The sequence below is a fragment of the Lagenorhynchus albirostris genome, chromosome 1, assembly GCF_949774975.1.
Source record: "Lagenorhynchus albirostris chromosome 1, mLagAlb1.1, whole genome shotgun sequence".
In the NCBI taxonomy this organism is placed as follows: domain Eukaryota; kingdom Metazoa; phylum Chordata; class Mammalia; order Artiodactyla; family Delphinidae; genus Lagenorhynchus; species Lagenorhynchus albirostris.
The window spans coordinates 111,257,011-111,277,606 of NC_083095.1; the positions used below are offsets into that span (position 1 = coordinate 111,257,011).

At 45.6% G+C, this 20,596-nt stretch overlaps 1 protein-coding gene across 1 annotated transcript in view; it reads right to left on the minus strand.

Moving 5' to 3' along the window:
- Positions 1–20,596, minus strand: part of GNB5 (G protein subunit beta 5) — a 43,609-nt gene that overhangs the window by 20,960 nt on the left and 2,053 nt on the right. The window contains exons 2-4 of the mRNA XM_060169275.1: positions 8,574–8,710; positions 5,053–5,094; positions 2,948–3,024 (exon numbers count right to left, since the gene is read on the minus strand). Of these exons, the coding sequence (XP_060025258.1) occupies positions 2,948–3,024; positions 5,053–5,094; positions 8,574–8,710 (256 nt within the window). The remainder of the gene's footprint in view (positions 1–2,947; positions 3,025–5,052; positions 5,095–8,573; positions 8,711–20,596) is intronic.

Consider the following 20,596-nt stretch of genomic DNA (forward strand, 5'->3'; position numbering starts at 1 on the left):
CAGGCACCCCAGCCTTCAGCAACCACCATCCTGCTCAGTCAGCAGCCATCAACACTGAGGCAAGACCCTCCACCAGCAAAAAGATTAAGACTCATTGAAGGCTCAGTTGATGGTTAGTATTTTTTAGCAATAAAGCTTTTTTTTTTTCTTTGCAGTATGCGGGCCTCTCACTGTTGTGGCCTCTCCCGTTGCGGAGCACAGGCTCCGGACGCACAGGCTCAGCGGCCATGGCTCACGGACCCAGCCACTCTGTGGCATGTGGGATCCTCCCGGACTGGGGCACGAACCCATGTGCCCTGTATCGGCAGGCAGATTCTCCACCACTGCGCCACCAGGGAAGCCCAGCAATAAAGCATTTTTTAATTAAGGTATATACATTTTTTTTAGACATAATGCTACTGCACACTTAGACTATAGTATAGTGTAAACTTGACTTTTATATGCACTAGGAAACCAAAAAATTTGTGTGACGCACTTCATTGTGATATTTGCTCTATTGCAATTGTCTGGAACCAAACCTGCAATATTTCCAAGGTATGCCTGTAATAATAATCTGTGGTGTGACACCTTTAGGTCATGTTAATATCCTGTTCCCAACAACCATCATACAATGGCTTTAGCATGATTATCCTTGCTTGAATAAAATATTACTTTATGGTACAAAATGGTGATCCTCTAATTTGATAATTCCTTCTGCATTTATCAGCTGATATTTTTCTGTAAAGACAAATCCAATCCCTCCTCCTCCCAGTATCACTGCACACCCATGGATTCTTTTTTCTCTTCAACTGGGTTATGATCCATTACTACCATTATTCCATGTGATGCTAAAATTATCCCAATTTGGAAAGTTGGCAGGGGGCCCTTCAAGTGGCTCCTGTTTCTGTTTGATAAGGTTCCATTAATATGACTTGAGTGTTCCCTTGCTTTCTGGAACAAGAAAATATCCTAGGCTCACTTTACTCTTTTCCTGCCCCAGACCTACAATCAGTCTTACTCCAAGGAGCTCTGCTTCCATTTAGTGGGGAATGACATTTAGGAGGGGCATTCCCTTCTGAGGCCCTGGGGAACCTAGGGGACCCCTTTGCCTTTCCAAATGCTTGGAGGTGCAGGTGTAGACTTGGGTAGTCTCTTACCAGTAACTAGCTTTGGCAGCATGTTTATAGATGGTGTGAGTGGGAATGATTTGCACTTGGCTGTGACAATGAACCAGCATGCTTCAGACTATGGGCTTCCCTGACTCTCAAGGTGAAACATGTTCTCTTATTCTGAAGCTTCAGAGTAATTTCTGTAGCTCTGTCGGGATACTCACTCACACTTGGGTTTATTTGCATTGCTCTGAGAAGCAGAAAGGTTTTGCAATGTGATGCATTTGGTATTGCATCTCTGCTTTAGTACCGAACTCATTCTGTGACCTTTGTTATGTTTTTTAGCCTCTCTAAGCCTCAGTGTTCTTAACTATAAAATGGAGTGGATCCCACTCACCTTTCACAAGGGGCTGTTGTGAAGATAATATAGAGTTCAGAATGGCCCTTGACACATGATAGAGGCTCAAGAAGTGGTCATTATTGTTATTTTTTTATTCTTTCTTGGAGGCAGGTACTACGTTTTATTCATCTTTGAATTTCCCTAGGACACCCAGTCCAGTGCCTTGCACACAGGTGCTCATAGCAAGTGTACAATACCTGAATGAAGGCTTCTTGGTGATATGGCTTCAAATAAAAAATACACATATATGTATATAAAATCAACTGACACATTTTTTTGAGAACGGAATTGTGTAAATACTGGTAGAGTTTCAGCTTTCAAGTTTGGAACCAACTGAGAGATAGACCCAGAGGAAGAGAAAAACACCCTTTTGTCACCCGTAACGACATTTAGAGAATATGACATAGGTGTGGATCTGTGTGATAATGGAGTTACAGGGATGTCACAAGCCATAGCTGGGAAACACTATGTTAGATTATCACTGGAAACTGAAAACGAATCGCGGCATGGTCTGACTAGGGCAGATGGTGCTTTTATCTAAGATGAGGACTCAGTCTTTCTCAGTTTAGTTTTTCTGCTCTCTCCTCATCCATGGGACTCCCGATATTTTAAAAAGTGCTTTCCCAAATATTCACACCTTGAACTTCTACTTTGGTTTTTATATCAGCCTGTAAGACAGCCAATGCAGACCTTGACCATCTACCACATGCCAGGACCCGGGAAACAGAGATGACAAGAGATTAAGGCGCCAGCCATTCCTCCACTCTGTACTCTCTCTGCACCGGGTGTCACCAAAAAAGCTGTCTACCTGGGCCTTGTAAAATTATTCTCACCCCTGACTGTCCCCCTGTCCTCCTGGAAATCCCTCCACTGGGTTTCATGTAGTGAGGGTTAAAATAAGAAATAGCCTACAGAATCATTTTCTGAACTACTGTTGAAGACATTGTGTGCTATATTATTATATTCATCATATATCACAGAAGGATATACCCAACGTGTTCTTTTTGTAATTTGGTGCTAGACATCTGATATCTCAATAGCAAATATTGAGAAATTTATATAACCCATCCAACTCTATGCATTTGCTAGAATTAATGCCCGATTAGAAACATATTACCTGAGGGTTTTTAAAAATGTAGAGTATTTATCATTCCTACTGAGTACTGAAGAACTAACCTTACTTAATGGAAGGTCTGGCCTTTGCCCTTCACTACTGGGAGGTGATCTCTCAGGCCCTGGAATGTCCTGTCTGTTGGGAGTGTCTTTGCCTGGGGTTTTGGCCACTGGACAGTCTAACACTGTGATCTGTGATGGAGGTTTTGGGACACATCCTGTGAGTTCTCACCTCTGACGGAAGTAGAGACTAAAGATATTAACCTGACCTCCAGGAGAGAGGTCATAGAACAGTATTTTATGGCCAACAGGACATGTGAAACGCTGCTGTGTCACCCATACTTACCCGCATGCAATGGCACATCCCGATGGGGCATACGCACACGCCATCACCCACGTGCAGGGCATCGTGACCGCGTGCTCCTGCAACACAGCACACACCATGCACGCAATGAACGAGGGCACTTCTACACAAACGTCAGTTTTTACCAAGTAAAATCACTGAAACATCTACCAAGTTACTTTCTAGTCTCAAAGGTCAGTGGTTTGGGCTGAGACTGAAGAGGAGACTCAGATCCTCTATAATCAACCAAACTTTATGTCATACATTCTAAAAGTTAAAAATCTCAACTAGCAAAAGAATATCCTTAACGTCTTACTTCTTTCTTACTGTTATACTCCCCCTGCTGTTCTGAATGAATACTGGGGCTCATTTTCTTTGAAAGATCTGTCTGAATTTCATTTCACATACGTATATGCTTCACCTTATTTACTCAGATTCCCTCTATTTTAAAAACGTATTCTTGAATCTTTTTACATGTATGTTACAAGTTTGTTTACCTGTGAGTGAGTATACAAGAGCCTCTGTCCTCTGTGGGTCTTAAACCATTCCTGGGCAGGTAGGAATGGGGGTGGGCTTGGGGAGGGGGATTAGAGTTGTGCTCTGGGAGAAAAGGAAACCTGTAACATGGAAGCATGCGGAGGAGGTGTAAGTCCTCGGCTCCTCGCTGGGGTCTGAGTCATCCGTATTCTCCTGCACGCATATAAGCAACTAAGGCATGATTCAAAAACTTCTGAGTCTGTGGCCCTATTTCCATGGGAGCCATGGGCCCTGGACCTGGTTCTAACACCAGCGAGATGTGCAGCCTCACACAGGCTGGCCATTGTCTTACCTCATTCTCCTTCTCCGTCTGGGAAGGGAGAGGATGGGACTAGATGGTTTGTAAAGTACATTCAAGTGCTGGTCTTCTTTCCTGTTATAACTCTCTGTGTTTTTGTGGGGAGACATGGGCCTTGATACTGCCTGTCAAAGTTCTTTGTCACTCACGGAGTAGTAGCCCTTCAGACATCATGAATAACCTACTTCCACGAATGAGTGGCCACTCTCAGCACAGGGCATCCCGGCCCCTTTGCTGACAAGTGATAACTATGGCCCTGCCAGGGACCACAAGCAGCAATCCAATGGCTCCCCAGACATCAGGAGGCGTGTGCTCTACGCCATGCTAAGGCATAAGCAGAAGCAACCCCCTAGCCCCACCCCTAAAGATGCTGCGGAGTTCTGGAGAGGCAGAGTGATGTATAGGAAAGCCCTCTGCAAATTGTTACGTTGTCATTTTTATTATTCCCCAGGGGCCTGACCATTCCAGACTCTGCTCTACAAGATGGTTCTGGGCCCCCTTGAGCAGGTTGTATAACAACTGCCTATTATGACACTTACTGAACACGTTCAATAATGCGGAATAAGGACGCTGTTCAATTTGAGACAGATAATAGGTTTCTTTTTTATACAGTGAAAAGGAAGACTTTCTTTCTAAGTAAACACTGGAGTCCATATTTAATATACAGTACTTGTTACTGCAAACGCCAACACGATGCGGGCATGCAAGTGCACGTACACATAGATTCTGGCCTTTCTGTTTCATTACAAGTCTAAACTTAGGTCTCACTTGGGGCAGTACATGCCTATGCCAGACCTGCAAGGGGCTGAGACTCCACGGCATCCCCGTGAAGAGCAGTTTAATCCCACTGAGGTCTCAGCTCCCCACCCACTGTTTGCTCAAGTCCACGTGCTATGGAGTCTAGTCGAAGACAGAGAGGGGAGCGGAAACTGGGGGTTGGGTACCTCTTATCATCAGCCAGAAGAAAAATCCTAAATGCAGTAGTAGCACGTGTGAATGTGACAAGTTTCGGGGCCACGCCCTTTCCTGTTTCCGTATCAGCACCCTCTATGTTCGCCCTGCATGCTCTTCTCTGGGCGAGGGGTTCGGCTCAAGAGAGGAATGAACGCTACAGTGGGCTGCTGAACCATCCGAACACGGGTGGGCTTTCATGGGGTTTGCACCCCCAAATAGGCTCCTGAAGGGCAGGGCGACCAGTAGTGGGGTGCCTGGAGAGGACGAGGACAGGGCTGGGGTTCTGAAGTGCCTCAATCCACCAGGGACAATGCCTTACCTTGTTAGTAGTGAAGGAATCCCACACGATCACCTTCCCATCCTGGAAGGAAATGAGTAAACAGTTGAACAAGCTAGAGGTCACCACTGGGGAGATGGAAGCGGGGAGGGGCAGTATAGGGGTAGGGGATGAAGAGGTACAAATTGTTATGTATAACATAAGCTACAAGGATATATTGTACAACACAGGGAATACAGCCAATATTTAATAATAACTATAAATGGAGTACATAACCTTTAAAACTTGTGAGTCACTATACTGTACACCTGTAACTTATATAATATTGTACATCAACTACACTTGAAGAAAAACAAAAAAGAGTAAACAGTTCAAAAATTGTCAACAAGCCCTAACACGTTAACTGCTGAGAACCTCATGGAAAGCCAAGTCCAGCTGGGCAGTGCCAAGTGGAAAGCCAGAGCGAGTATCTGGACAATCAAGACCCTCCAACCCATCCTTGAAGAAATGCGAGTAGGTGGCGACAGCACTTTCCAGCCTGATGCAAGTCTCAGTTCTCAACCTTGCATCCCTTGTGTAGATACAATGACAGAAAGCAACACTCAGACACTTCTTTTATGCCAATTATAAACCAAGCACAAATTGTTGGTAAACTGTCATCACCATCGTACCCCGAATGTCAGTAAGTTATACAGGGATAAGGTAAAGCTGAAATTACTTTCAGATGCCTGACAGTAACTAATGGTCCCCCCACCCCACCTCCCCAGCCTGTCCTCCCTACCATTCGCCTGAGTCCACGTTCCCTGCAGGACCGTGTAAGAGCCCCATCCCACTCTTCACCCCCCCTCCCTGTGTGGAAGCTGTGGAGGGGGACTGGGTGGGCCTGACATCAGTCTGACTCCCCCAGGTGCTCAGGGACATCACAGCCTCACCCCCACCCACCCTGCAAAACAACATGGGACTCACACCTATGATGGTGGGGGCCCCCGTGGGCAGCTGTTCCGGAAACAAAGAGCGCTCCCTGTGGAGGGTGAGCTCTGGGCGATGCCACAGACAACACGGCCACTTTCACTGCGATCCGCTCTGCAGCCCCAGTAGGGGGTGTGGGGAGGGGCTATGATGCCATCTGTTTGTAACGCAAACCCATCAGAGGTAAACCCACGTAAGCCCCGGTGACTGCAGTGCAGTCGTCTACCCAGAATGTGGTGTGAGGGTTGTCTGGGCCCCCAGGCTCCCGCTGGCAGTGGAGGAGGACAGCTGAGCTGACCTCCTTCAGCACGTGGGTCCCCCCCACATCCTCGGGGATGGAGAATCTGCAGTCTCCACCGCAGGCTTGATTTTTTTTAATCACTCAAGCCACTTGGAGCCAGATCTGGTGAGCGAGGTAAATGCCACTTAGGGGCGCCAGCAAGGTCTGAGTAACGAAAGTGACTCAGCTGCCTGCTTCACTTGATCTGATGGAGGGTTTCCGTATTCACGCTGCGTGGGGCTGAGAGGCCGTGATCAAAGGCAAAGTCGGCGGTTTGGGGCCTTTTAAGACTCCTAAGCACATTTGTGCTTCTAATTTTTCTGACTAAACGCCCATACATGCTGTGTGGGTGAATTAGATAACAGAGCAGAGGGCTGCGGCGGGGCGGGGGGTAGAGACTCAGTGTATCACCCAAGTCAGCGTTCCCTTCAGAGGCTTCCTCCACCGCACAGCCCGCCTGCCTGGCTCCACCGCCCACCTACTGTGCGCTCTGGAAAGAGAAAGGCAACCAAGAAGCTAAAAGCGGTCTCATAACTAAATGTGGTCCCTCCGTGAGCACAGACACCAGGGGCCTACGTACCTGGAGAGACTGTGCCTCCACCCCAAACCCCAACCCACTCAGTCAGGCAGATGAATTTCCTGCCTTTTAAGGGAGAAAGGCTGCTCTGAGTCACTCAAAGTCTGTTCCAGAGCCCTTCTGCTGTTTCCCACCTTCCTCCCTTCCCCCACCCACCTCTCCGACTCCCTCTGCAGTAGAGGTGGATGGATGGAGTCAGTCAGCAGTGCTGAAGCATCCCTCCTCCTCTCCCACCCTCTCTAGTAAGAGTGGTACACGAGCGACAGAAAGTCCAACATATGGCATCCTTTTAAGGATTAAAAAAAAAGTCTAAAAGGCTAGGTGGCAACATGCACATCTCAACAACCACTTTGTAAAAAGGAGCCTTTGGAAAAAAGTCTAGAAAGAGGTGCTCTAAGATAATAATGATTGTAACAGGGTGGTAGGGGTGAAAACCTTTTCTTTTTTCCAGTTAAATACATAACTGATACATTAAATTTTTTTATGAACATTAAAAAAGCAAGTGCAACGTGATATACTAGATTTGTAGGTAATACAGGAGATTAATAACACCTGTCCTATCAAACATAGTACCGACAGAGATATTAGAACTCATGGATTATTCAGAATATGTACAGTTTTGATACTTAAAAGGGTTATAAATAAAAACCAAATTTTCCTTTGAAAAAGCTGGACTAATGGCAGAGGCAGGGGTCGGAGGGGTGGTAAACTGGCCATAAAAATATATGACTTCAGTTTATGGTTTTATGTTCAACGAATGTAACATCAAAATAGACATAAAAAGCATTAAGCAGTGGTGGCTAGCCTCCTGAAAGACATGTCCTTGTCCAGGCCCCTCCGTCATTATATCGGTGTTGGTCTGTGTGACCATGGAATGCAGAACGGAAGGAATGTCACTTCTGAGGCCAGGTCATCAAAGACAGCACGGCTTCTGCCTTTGTCTCTCTCTCCTGCTCTGGTGGAGGCCAGCTACCATGTCGTGAGCAGCCTGATGGAAAGGTTCATATGGTGAGGAGCTAAGGCCTTAGCCAAGAGCCATGTGAGTGAGCCATTTTGGAAGGGAGCTTCTGCCTTAGCCAAACTGTCTAATGACTGCATCCCTGACCAACATCTTGACTGCGACCTTGTGAGACACCCTGAGCCAGAACTATCCGGCTGAGCTGCTCCTGATTCCTCACTCTCAGAAACCATGTAAGATACGAAATATTCACTGTGTAAGTTGTTAAACCTGGGGGTAATCTGTTATGTAGCAGTTTAATAACTAATACATAAGATGTAAAAATAAACCATGTCAGCTATATAAAATGAATGAAAAAAGTATACTTCACAAAATACATAGTTTAAATTTGTTCTTTAAGGCATAAAAACTGCTAAACTCTTAAACTGAAAGAAGCCACAATGGCACTTTAACCACTTACGCCCTCCACTTGGAGAAAAAAAAACCCTAATTTAAAAATGGTTTCACTTACAAATAAGACCTTGAAATATACTCAGGAAGAAAATGTTTGAATGGTTTGTAAAATAGAGTTCATAATATTTCAGTTATTACTAATTTCAAATCTACCCAAATTAGTGAAGTTTTCAAGTACGCCAGAGAATTCTTACCGGGGTAACTCGTGTCCTTTGGCGAACAGGCAGAGACATAACATTCGGAGAGGGTCTTTTGAAAAGGACGGCTCTTTCCCTTCAGCTTACAATCAGAAAAGTGCCCACCATCACTTGACAGGTGTGACGTACCTGCGAGGAGCTCACGATCCTCCTCTTATCCTTGCACCAGTCCATGCACAGAACCTTGTTCCCGTGGCCTTTGAGGGTCCTTCTGGTCTTCATGACAAACTGCCCCAGGGCCTCCACGCGCTCGGCCACCTGGTGCACTGCAAGGACAAGACACACTCAATCCCGTGACCAAGGACCAGGTCTGAGCCACAAGTTGGCACAGGGAAGCCATCGGCGCTTCACTCTCCTGCGCTTTACCCTATTGCCCTCGCGATGCTGTCTCTTTCAAGCTCAGGAGAAGGCAGAGACACGCTGTCATTCTCTCTGTGTTTAAGACCCTACATTTATAACATATAATATCGTGCATCAACTATACTTCAATAAAAAATGACCCTGTTTTTCAAAGCACTTCCATATATGCACGTTGAGGGAATAAGGACAGGACTGCCTCATATCTGCAAAGCTCTACATAGAACTCTCCCACTGAAGGGCCACAGCTCTGCAAGGCGGGCAGGTAGGCAGTGGAGTGAGATCGCTATTCCCTTTGAATGGGTGAAGAGACTGAGGCTTACAGAGGTTATCCGGCGGATACGAGTTCATACAACTGACCAGGAGCAAAGTGGGGGCTTCTGGTTCTTTTACCTACTACCTTCCAGTCACAGGGACAAGTGACTTTACAGAAACCGTCCTATCAGGTGCCAGGACGTGCACCATCTGCTCAACAGCAGGCCCTGTGTTTCCTCACTGGTCCCCCCCCATGCCGGGCACGGGTCTGGGACATGGTAATTGCCCAATCCACGTGCTGCAGGAAAGAGCAAATTGACTGACCCTCCAAACAGTACACTGTGGATTTACTGAAAACTCACAGGGCGGGCAGAGATCAACGCAACATTCCACAAGTCTGAACACATGATCTGCAGAAGGTACATACCTCAGGAAGGCACTCCAAAAATCAATCTCTCAGGGGCTGGGAACACAGCCTCTTTCCTGAGGCCAAGGGAGAGCTTTTGGGGGGGCTTTTGGAGAGGCTGTCAGAGGGAGACAAGTTCACGCGAAGTAGCAGAAAGGGCCCCAGAAACCGTCCAGTCCATGCCGTCATTGTGGAGGTGAGGAAACTGAGGTGGGGGTCACGTGGCTTCTGTCCCCTTGTGCGGCGCCACTCCCTTTCAGGTTGGAGGCTGCGCCGGGCTCCTAACCCCAGCTCTGCTTCTCCTTCCTCTAAATCTCTCAGCTGGGCCTTTTTCTGGGCAGCTGGGGAGGAGGGAAGGGGGCATTCTAGGCCGGGGGACAGCCCCAGGAAAGGTGTGGTGTCTTGGCACAGACAGAACACCACGGGTAGAGAGAGGCAAGGCACCGGCTCTGGCCTTCCCAGGGAGTTGCTGGCGCTCGCTGGGGAAGTGCCCACCTCCCTCACTTGAAGCCTGGGCTGAGGGGCTGACTCTGTGCTTTAACCCTTGTGACAACAGTGCCCCTTCTCAGGAAATCCTTCCTTCCTTCTTCCCTCCCCTCTTCCCTTCCTTCTCTTTAAACACTTCAGTGTGTATTTCCTGAAAACAAGGAAACTATCAAAGTCAGAGAACTGACACTGAAACAATACGATGTCTAATCTATAGACCTTATTGAGATGCTCTCCTTTGTCCCAACAATATCTTTATAGCAAAAGAAAACCTAAGATCACGTGTTGCAGTCACTGGTCGCTTTCCTTCCTGTCTAGTTATTTTGTTCCCCAACCTGGGCTTGTCTGATGCTTCCTCAAGATTAGCTTTGGGTAATGCACGTTTGGCAGGGACACCACAGACTAGCACTGAGGTCCTGCCCTGAACACCTGTCCCGTCAGGAGGCAGCCCGCTAGTCCCATCACCAGCAATGTTTACTCGGATCATTTGGTCAACGTGGCGTCTGCCAGGGTTCTCCACTGTACAGTTACCATTTTGCCTTTTGTCATGAAAAAGTACTTTGTGGGGATGTACTCTGAGAATATATAAACATCACAATACTCCTCAAACTTGAATACCCTACTTTTAACATCCATTCATGATTCTTGCCTGAACCAATTATTATGATGGTTGGTAAGTGGTGACTTCTAATTCCATCATTCCTTCTGCATTGTTTAGTTGACTTTCTAATATAAAGAGGAGTGTTCCTTCTTCCCTAATGTATTTATTCATTCATTTACCTTAGTAGGGACTCATGGATTCTCATTTTATTCAAGAAGTTATAATCCTTTACTACTATTTCTTTTGATGCCCAACTCATCCCTGATTTGCTCAGTGGGAGCCCTATCAGGCAGGCTCCCGAGAACTTCCGACACGTCCCCATCATCCTCGGAGCACGTCTTCTTGCGGGCTCATGTTCCCTTCCTGCCCTAGCCCTGGAAGCAGACATTTATTTCTCCAAGAAGTCTTGGTTTCTTTTAGTTGCCCCATTTCTTTGTGATGAAATAAAAATGAGCGAACAGGTTAAAAGTCTCTGTGAAAACCCACGCTGTAAAAAGTACTTGCTAAACTTTATAAAGTGCTACACGAGTGTGCAATTATTATGCCATCGCTTCTGCAAAGACATCGCATTCTTTATTGCCACCAACAGCACGTTAGTCTTTTATGGAAACATTCTTCACAAAAATGTATTGAATGCAATTTAAAAACAGACTGAATGTTTCTAATTTCTTATAGGCCTTTTACACAAGCCTATACCAGCTCAGAGCTGTGAGCATATTCTAGTTAGTATTTTACTTTGAAACTTCATACCAATATTAGTGCTGCTTCCCCCAGTTCAGCATTAGGACAATCATAGCCATTTAATGTCACTCTTAACAAAAAAAAAAAAAAAAAAAAAAGATGACTCACCAACCGAAACAGGGCCTCCCTGCAAAGCATGAATTTGAACACATCCCAACTATTAATTATTTTTTCTCACTGCATTTTCTCTTCCCATATATAGATTCACTCCCAACCTACTCTATCCTGTTTCTATCTGCCAAATCTCACATCTGCTGAATTAAAGACTTTTTTAAAAACTTTAAACACCGGAAAGTAAAAACAAAAACCAAAAAACTGGGAACGAGTGGAACATGCTCTGTAACTCATTTGTGGGAGCTTGGTTCAGGACAGATGTGGCTTCTCTCCTTTGCCTTCTGATGAACCATGCCTTCAGGATTTAACTTTTTCTTTTTTAAAGAAAGAAATGATGAACACGGCTAGCTGGTTTCTATAATAATAACTTACTAGAATAGAATGATAGCCTGTTAAGAAATTCCACTAGAAGGTAAGTGGCAGGAGGATGGAGTGCTGTCTTGTTGGATCTCCTTGGAGCATTCACTGCAACAGAGCGGTCAGGAGCCCGGGCTCCGGGTCACAGTCCTGCACAGTCGCACACCAGCTGTGCAACCGTGAGCCTCCGCTCACCTTCCTGCCCCCTCGCTTCCCTCATGGGGTTGTTGGGACAACTATCCCAGCCTGGCACAAAGGGAGCACTCAATGAATGTTAGCTATTACTCTCCAGCTTGGCACACAGTGGGTACCCAGTAAATATTTATTGAAAGGATAAAGGGAATGCTCAGTGATTACTAAATTTCAGTCAACTGCAGCAATCCTAGGCAGCAGGTTTTGGTGGGCTAACCTAACTTTTCAGCCCCTTTCCCTTCTTTTTCTGTACCTCTCTCTACCCCTAACCCATCATCTCTGCTTCAGCTGCCAACCAACTCCTAAATTTATCAGCGCAAACTTGCTAGTACTGGCAGTGGGAGCCTCACTCGTTTCCTGATCCGAGGAGTCCGAATCCACGGGATGGAGCCAGGATGCTGCATTTCCACATACTCCCCAGGTGAGTTATACCCACTAAAGGTGGAGGTGGGGCAGCTCTGAGAAGGTTCAGAAGCTGCCCCAAGAAGGGCAGCTTCTTGGATGGGAGGTGGGGCGGGGAAATGGGGCAGATAAGGGGAGGATTCCAGAGTCTGTGGTTGAGAACACAGCGATGCCTCAAACCCCAACGGACAATTCAGAAAGGAGCTGGTTGGGGAGAAAGCCATAATTCAAAAAGATACGTGCACCCAGCACCCATACGTGCACTGCAGCACTATTTACAATAGCCAAGACATGGAAACAACCTAAATGTCCACTGACAGAGGAATGGATAAAGATGTGGTACATATATACAATAGAATACTACTCAGCCATAAAAAAGAATGAAATAATGCCATTTGCAGCAACATGGATGGACCTAGAGATTATCATACTAAGTGCAGTAAGTCAGAAAAAGGCAAATATCATATGCTATCACTCATATGTGGAGGCTAATTTTTAAAAATGATACAAACGAACCTATTTACAAAACAGAAACAGACTTACAGGTATTGAAAACAAACTTATGGTTACCAAAGGGGAAACGTGGTGGGGAGGGATAAATCAGGAGCTTGGGATAACATACACACACTACTATATATAAGACAGATAACCAACAAGGACCTACTGTATAGCACAGGGAACTCTACTCAACATTCTGTGATAACCTATATGAGAAAAGAATCTGAAAAAGAATGAATATATGTATATGTATAACTGAATCATTTTGCTGTACACCTGAAACTAACACAACACTGTACATCAACTATACTCCAATAAAATTTAAAAAAGAAGAAATAAAGGAGCTGGTTGGGAATTAAGATGGTAAGCGCTCTTTCTTATGAATGATGTGCAGGTAGGGTAGTTGCTGGAAACTGAAAGCCATGGCTGGAACTCAAGAAGAGGGATAGAGCTGGAAGTATAGGCTAGTAACTGTCTACTGCTTGAATGATGTTTCCCTCCTATGCGCCAAATGCTTGGGTACAGAAAAGAAGAAGACAGTTCCTGCTCTTACTGGGCTCGCAGTCTGCAAGGCATGGACAGGCCAGCACACAGGTAACCACTGCAGTGTAGTGAGAAGGTAGCTAACAGAGGTGTTGGGGAGCTGAGGGCAACATGGCTGACTACGCTGCAGGTGCAGCCATTGGAGGAGACGTCACAGGAACCTGGTTTTGAAGGATGCATAGGAGTTGGGGTAGGGAAGGGGGAGGCAGGAAATTAGTTTCTTACCATTTACTTTTGTTCGTTATTCAGTAAAATGGAAGACATGACCTAATCCATGGGGTGTGCTGTGGTTTAATAGGGAAAGCAAATTAAAGTGCTTAACGATATTTGGCTGGCCAGGAATCAAAAATGTACAGGTGGGGACTAGGGCTCTGAGGACCAAAACACTGGAAACAACATGACCTGGAGGAAAGAGAGCTTCTGAAATGGAAGGGCCATAAAATGTCAAACGTAATTACCTGTCATTTTTAATGACGGCAGAACATTCCACTTATGAATATACCATTAACTAAAAATCCCCAACCAGTGGACACTTACTTTGCTCCAGGGCCACTGTGATACCCTTGCATTGCATCACCTCCTTAGATAAATTCCAATTTGTGGCATTGCTGAGTTAAACAGAAAGCACATTTTTGAAGGCTTTCAATGCCCATTGCCATTATCCATCATTTACTGCGTGTCTCCCGCGTGACAGGTGCTGGGCTGAGAGCTTTACACGTGGTCTGAGGTCACAGGCTTTATCTCCATTTCTACCAAAAAGAAAACAGGCTCAGGGAGGCTAAGGACCTTATGCACACACAGACTTGGGCCCCTAAGGACAGATAAACACCTCCCATCGTGGGGTAAACTCTGGGCAGGTGGCTGTGATTCTTTAGAAAATCAAGGACTAGGTGAGGCAGTGACAAAGGCTTCCTGGTCCAGAAGACACCCCAACCTTGGATCCCTCCCACTTCCTGATGTAGCCAGAGCAATGGGTCATTTAGACCAAGAGTCAAGAAACCCGCCCTCACCTGGCTCAGCCACCACCTGGCAGGGAGAGGGGTGCCAAGTTAGAGCCAAAAGAAACCTTAGCAACTCGACAAGCAGTGCCCAGCATCATCCCCCGGCACCCTGTGCGGGGTGTCCTGTGTGCAGGGCTGAACCCTCCCTGCCCGGGGCCTGGGGTCGGGCAGTCATGTGGAGCAGTTGTTTTCAAGCTTCTATTTGAGTTGCACAAGGCTCCCTCCCCCTGCCTGCTTCTACTTTCTCTCATAGATAAAATCTTACTAGAAGCCCAATCTAGAAACTAGACAGAGCAAAGTCAGGCTGGTGAACAGTCGAGCGAGGTGCTGGGTTCAGAGGCGCTTCTGCTCTGCACACCTCGAGCCCCGGGGCTCCCAAGGTCCAAACAGCAAGCGTGCAGGCCGACGTAGGGCGCCAGCCCTGTCACTCCTCAGAAAGGAAAATGAGGCCTGAGAGGAGGGCACACTTATAAATTAGAGGTAAACAAATGTGTCCTCTGAGCCTGTGCCCTCCTCTGTAAAACGAGGGTGTGAAGAGTTTATCTATGGGGCCTTGGAAATGACCTGTAATACTGGCTTCAGACAAAGATGAACTTTTCATCAAGATGTGGCTTCCCAGGGTATATGCCCAGTAGTGGGATTCCTGGGTCATATGGTAGTTCTATTTGTAGTTTTTTAAGGAACCTCCATACTGTTCTCCACAGTGGCTGTATCAATTTACATTCTCACCAACAGTGCAAGAGGGTTCCCTTTTCTCCACACCCTCTCCAGCATTTATTGTTTCTAGAGTTTTTGATGATGGCCGTTCTGACCGGTGTGAGATGATATCTCATTGTAGTTTTGATTTGCATTTCTCTAATGATGGGTGATGTTGAGCATTCTTTCATGTGTTTGTTGGTAGTCTGTATATCTTCTTTGGAGAAATGTCTATTTAGGTCTTCTGCCCATTTTTGGATTGAGTTGTTTGTTTTTTTGTTATTAAGCTGCATGAGCTGCTTGTAAATTTTGGAGATGAGTGGATAAAGAAGATGTGGCACATACATACAATGGAGTATTATTCAGCCATAAAAAGAAACGAAATTGAGTTATTTGTAGTGAGGTGGATGGACCTAGAGTCTGTCATACAGAGTGAAGTAAGTCAGAAAGAGAAAGACAAATACCATATGCTAACACATATATATGGAATCTAAGAAAAAAAAATGTCATGAAGAACCTAGGGGTAAGACAGGAATAAAGACACAGACCTACTAGAGAATGGACTTGAGGATATGGGGAGGGGCAAGGGTAAGCTGCGACAAAGTGAGAGAGTGGCATGGACATATAAACACTACCAAACGTAAAATAGATAGCTAGTGGGAAGCAGCCGCATAGCACAGGGAGATCAGCTCGGTGCTTTGTGACCACCTAAAGGGGTGGGATAGGGAGAGTGGGAGGGAGGGAGACGCAAGAGGGAAGAGATATGGGAACATATGTATATGTATAACTGATTCACTTTGTTATAAAGCAGAAAGTAACACACCATTGTAAAGCAATTATACGCCAATAAAGATGTAAATTAAAAAAAAAAGAAAAAGAAAAAGATGTGGCTTCCTCTCAACTTGCAGGGAATAGTTTTGCTATTTATTTTATAATCAGTGCACACAGGAACCTAAAGTAAAATGTAGAACGTGGAGGTCAATACACAAGCCATGTAACTTCATAAAGTGCAATTATGCAACAGCGTCATTCCTGTTGTTCCATAAGGCCGTGAAAAAATGACCCCAGCATGAACATGCTCTAAAATTTCCCTGAAAATGAACACTGTGAAATTGATTGTAAATACAGAACACAAGTTCAAAGACATATGAGAGGTCTTAAATACGAAAACAGAACTATTTAAAAAATGATCTTGGGGGCTTCCCTGGTGGCGCAGTGGTTGGGAATCTGCCTGCCAATGCAGGGGACACCGGTTCGATCCCTGGTCTGGGAAGATCCCACATGCCGCGGAGCAACTGGGCCCGTGAGCCATGGCCGCTGAGCCTGCGCGTCTGGGGCCTGTGCTCCGCAACAAGAGAGGCCACGATAGTGAGAGGCCTGCGCACCGCGATGAAGAGTGGCCCCCACTTGCCGCAACTGGAGAAAGCCCTCACACAGAAACGAAGACCCAACACAGCGAAAAATAAATAAATATTAAAAAAAATGATCTTGAATAACTTACTAAATTTTGTACCAACATACAGTCTTGTGATGGCCACAATTTGGTAGAAGATCAAAGGAATCAAGGAAGAAAACTTATCCAAAGCTAATTTTTAAAAACTCATTCTGTCTGATTCTACCCCAAGGTAGAATGGGGTGGGATGTATACAAAACCCTCACACACCTGGATGGAAGGAAAATATTTATAAGCACATTACCTCACTTGTGTTAGAGATTTTTTTTAACATCTTTATTAGAGTATAATTGCTTTACAATGGTGTGTTACTTTCTGCTTTATAACAAAGTGAATCAGTTATACATATACATATATCTCCATATCCCCTCCCTCTTGCGTCTCCCTCCCACCCTCCCTATCCCACCCCTCTAGGTGGTCACAAAGCACCGAGCTGATCTCCCTGTGCTATGCGGCTGCTTCCCACTAGCTATCTATTTTACGTTTGGTAGTGTATATATGTCCATGCCACTCTCTCACTTCGTCCCAGCTTACCCTTCCCCCTCCCCATATCCTCAAGTCCATTCTCTAGTAGGTCTGCATCTTTATTCCCATCTTCCCCTAGGTTCTTCATGACCACTTTTTTTTTTTTTTAGATTCCATATATATGTGTTAGCATACGGTATTTGTTTTTCTCTATCTGACTTATTTCACTCTGTCAGAGATTTTTGAATTGCCCCAAAACCATAAATGAGCCACAGACAAAAAAGCCTGAATTCCTGAATTAAAAGTTGGAAGGGTTAAGTTACGGTATAGCCTTTATGATGGAATACTATATGGTTCCAAATCATAATTTTTAAATACTGACATTAAAAAGAACTGTAAAATGACATGAGGAGCTATTCAATCCATTGGGTTAAATTAAAACTAGACTCATATAAAAAAAAACTAAACTCAAACTATACCTACTACAATCCCAAGTATGCTTATAAATACATACACAGACATGAAAACGTAAGCTATAAAGTCCCAAGTAAGCTTATAAATACACGCACAAACATGAAAACGTCAAAATATTAAAAGTGGCTACCTCTGGGTGGTGGGGTTATGGATGACTTGTTCTCCTGTATTTCTGAATCTGCTACAGTGGCGTTAGCGTTATTATGACAGTTTTCTCACAAGAGGAAGGGGCGGGGAAATGAAAGGCAAGTTTGCTTTCTGCTCCTTCTGACACCACAGGCCACACATGGAAGAGCAGCCGGAAGCAGATTACTCTGCTGGGAAACCCACTTTTATAAGCCTCAGTACACGCAGCATGTTTCCTTAGAATGTGGAAAAAGTGGATCAACATATTTGCTTCAGACTAATCCAGAAATACGGTTTTCCTAAATTTCTCCTTACACTGTAAAGTCAGAATAGTCCAAGGCTCTAGCCACAAGTTCACAAAGTTCCACTTAGAACACAAAGAAAAGGGAATAGCATCAGATGATAAATCCTGTGGTTTCCCATATTTCGTCTGATTTTTAACCTAAAGACATTACACAAATCTTTTTTGAGCTGCTCTGCTCCTAGATAATAACAGAATCTTCCCCAAAGGAGCTGGGAACCGGAATGAAGTCATCCCCAAACAGGCCCACAAGGCTGCCACGTATGTCGGCCAAAATGAACACGGCCTCCCTCCTGCTGTCTGCTTTCAGCCTGTCTTCCAGATCATTTGTCCCTTTAATTTCAAGTTGAGGACTCTTTAAAACTGAACTCTCTCCTTTTCTCTGGATCTTGACTCCCATTTCAGTATTCATTTTTTATTATAAAAGCAATAAATGCACACATGTGTATAAAGTAAAACGTACCTCCACATCCCCCTACTCCCCTCTCTAGAGATAACAAGCTTGCTGTGTCTCCTGGCACAAATTTAATGCATATACAAGCAGCTCGTTTAAGCTAATGAGACCATATCATTCACACTGTTGGGCACTTTTTTTTTCTTACTCAATACTGACACCTCTTCACACACACGCACACAGATTTAGTTTTCCGTTTCTGTTTTTTTTCCATTTTAATGTGACTCTCAGCCTTCTGAGAGACCGTCTAGCATGGTGAGAAGGAGAGCTGTACTCCCCATTTGCCCTTAGAGTAGCTGCATAAACTCTGGGAAATCCCTTAACCCTTCCCTGGATCTCTGCTGCTACTTCATCCCCAAGGAAAGGGGAGAGGGTTGTTGGGAGGGGAAGAAAACTTCTTGTGCCCGAAAACTGAGGCTGAAGCAGGTGACCCCTCTAGTTTCAAGAGCTGTGTGATAGGCCCCCCCAAAGATGTCCACATCCTAATTCTCAGAACCTGTGAATATGTTACCTTACGTGACAAAAGGTGCTTTGAAGATGTGATGAAGTTAGGGATCTAGAGATGGGAAGAGTATTCTGAATTATACAGGTGGGCCCAATGTAAGTAATTACAAGGGTCCTTATAAGAGGGAGGCAGGGGGATCAAAGTCAAAGAAAGAGATGTGATGACAGAAACGATGTTGGAGTGGGGTGGGGTCACAAGCCAAGGCATGCAGGCAACCTCTAGAAGCTGGGAACAGCAAGGAATGGACTCTCCCACAAGGCCTCAGAAGGAATGCAACCCTTCCGACCCATTTTAGATCTCTCATCTCCAGAACTGTAAGAGAATAAACTTATGTTGTTTTAAGACACTACGTTTATGGAGATTTGTACAAGAGCGATAGGAAACTAACACAAGCTGCCACCTCACGGTTCTAAAATGCCTGAGAATCCAACAAACGAGCACCTACCCATGGGAGAAGGTAAGCAGAAGGCGATGACGGAAAACATGTGGAGAGAAGCAGGCAATGCTGGAGGAGTGAGGGGAAGGGCAGGGCAGGGGCCCGAGGCCTGGGGCTGTGGAGTTTGATGTAGGCTGGCTTCCCCTTAGGCCACCCATAAAGGTCATTTCCTGTAGTTAAAGTTGGCCCAGGGTCTGACTTGGGAATGAGGGTCCAACAAAATGGATGCTGGTTTGAGGGTCAAAGGGATGGGAGCTGAAGAACTGAGAGTCTGAAGTTCAGTTAAGGTCTCTTTCCTCCAAGTTTATGCTCTGTAGTTTTGTTGTGTTGAGTTTTTTACAGCAAGAATTTGGACAAGTCAGAGCTAACAGAAGGCTGAACAACTGTCCTGGTTTGCCTAGGACTGAAGGCTTCCCAGTATGCAAGGCTTTCCATTTTAAAACCAAGAGTCCCAGGTGCACCAGGATGACTTGGTCACCTTGGCTACGGCCTGAAGACCTTTCCCCGACCAGGGTAGGGGCCACAGGGCAACCTATGATTTAACATCACCAAAATGCAAAAACGCGCATGCTCAGGAAGAGGCTGAGAGACTGGAAGAGAGAAGAGCCCAGGGATCATGGAGATCTCTGTGGGAGAGACTGCGGTCACAAGAGGAGAAGTAGTGCTGAGCGCTTACAAGACCCCGGGGGGCTGTGACGGAGTGACTCTCCTGTTCACCCTTGTGGATCCTGAAGACACCAGGGATAGGACAGGGCTTAGGGTCAAAAGGAAGGCTTGAGCCATGTGCCATAGTCCTAAAAAAAGGAGGGAGCCTGGCTGGGGGGTCAGGAGACAGCAGCATGGAGAGGGAGATCAGTTGAATGCTCGGAGCCTCAAAGGAACAAGGGCTTTACATGAGAGTGGAAGACAAGTGGTCCGGAAGATACAGAGGGAATACAGGGGACCCTGACCACATGGCTTCTGGTCTTTTCTACTCAAAAATTCTAACATATGAGGGTGGGGATAAATCCTTCCACTGTGGGTCCAAAATTTGGCCCCGGCCTCTGAGAGCACTGCATTCTCGGCAGGACAGAGGTTCCCTGTTGAAAAGCTGCATCTTGACCATCGCTCTGCCTTAGGCAATTTACCAGATTCACAGAAAAGCCTGAAAAATATCCCAGTGGGCAGCCTTTACTCTCCAGAGCGTTTCTGGAGAATGCCCTCTGCACTGAGCACTAAGACGTTTGGCAAAAAAGCTGAAGTGAGGATGGGCTGGAGCTCTGACTGGCTGGGCTGGAATCCTGGGTCCA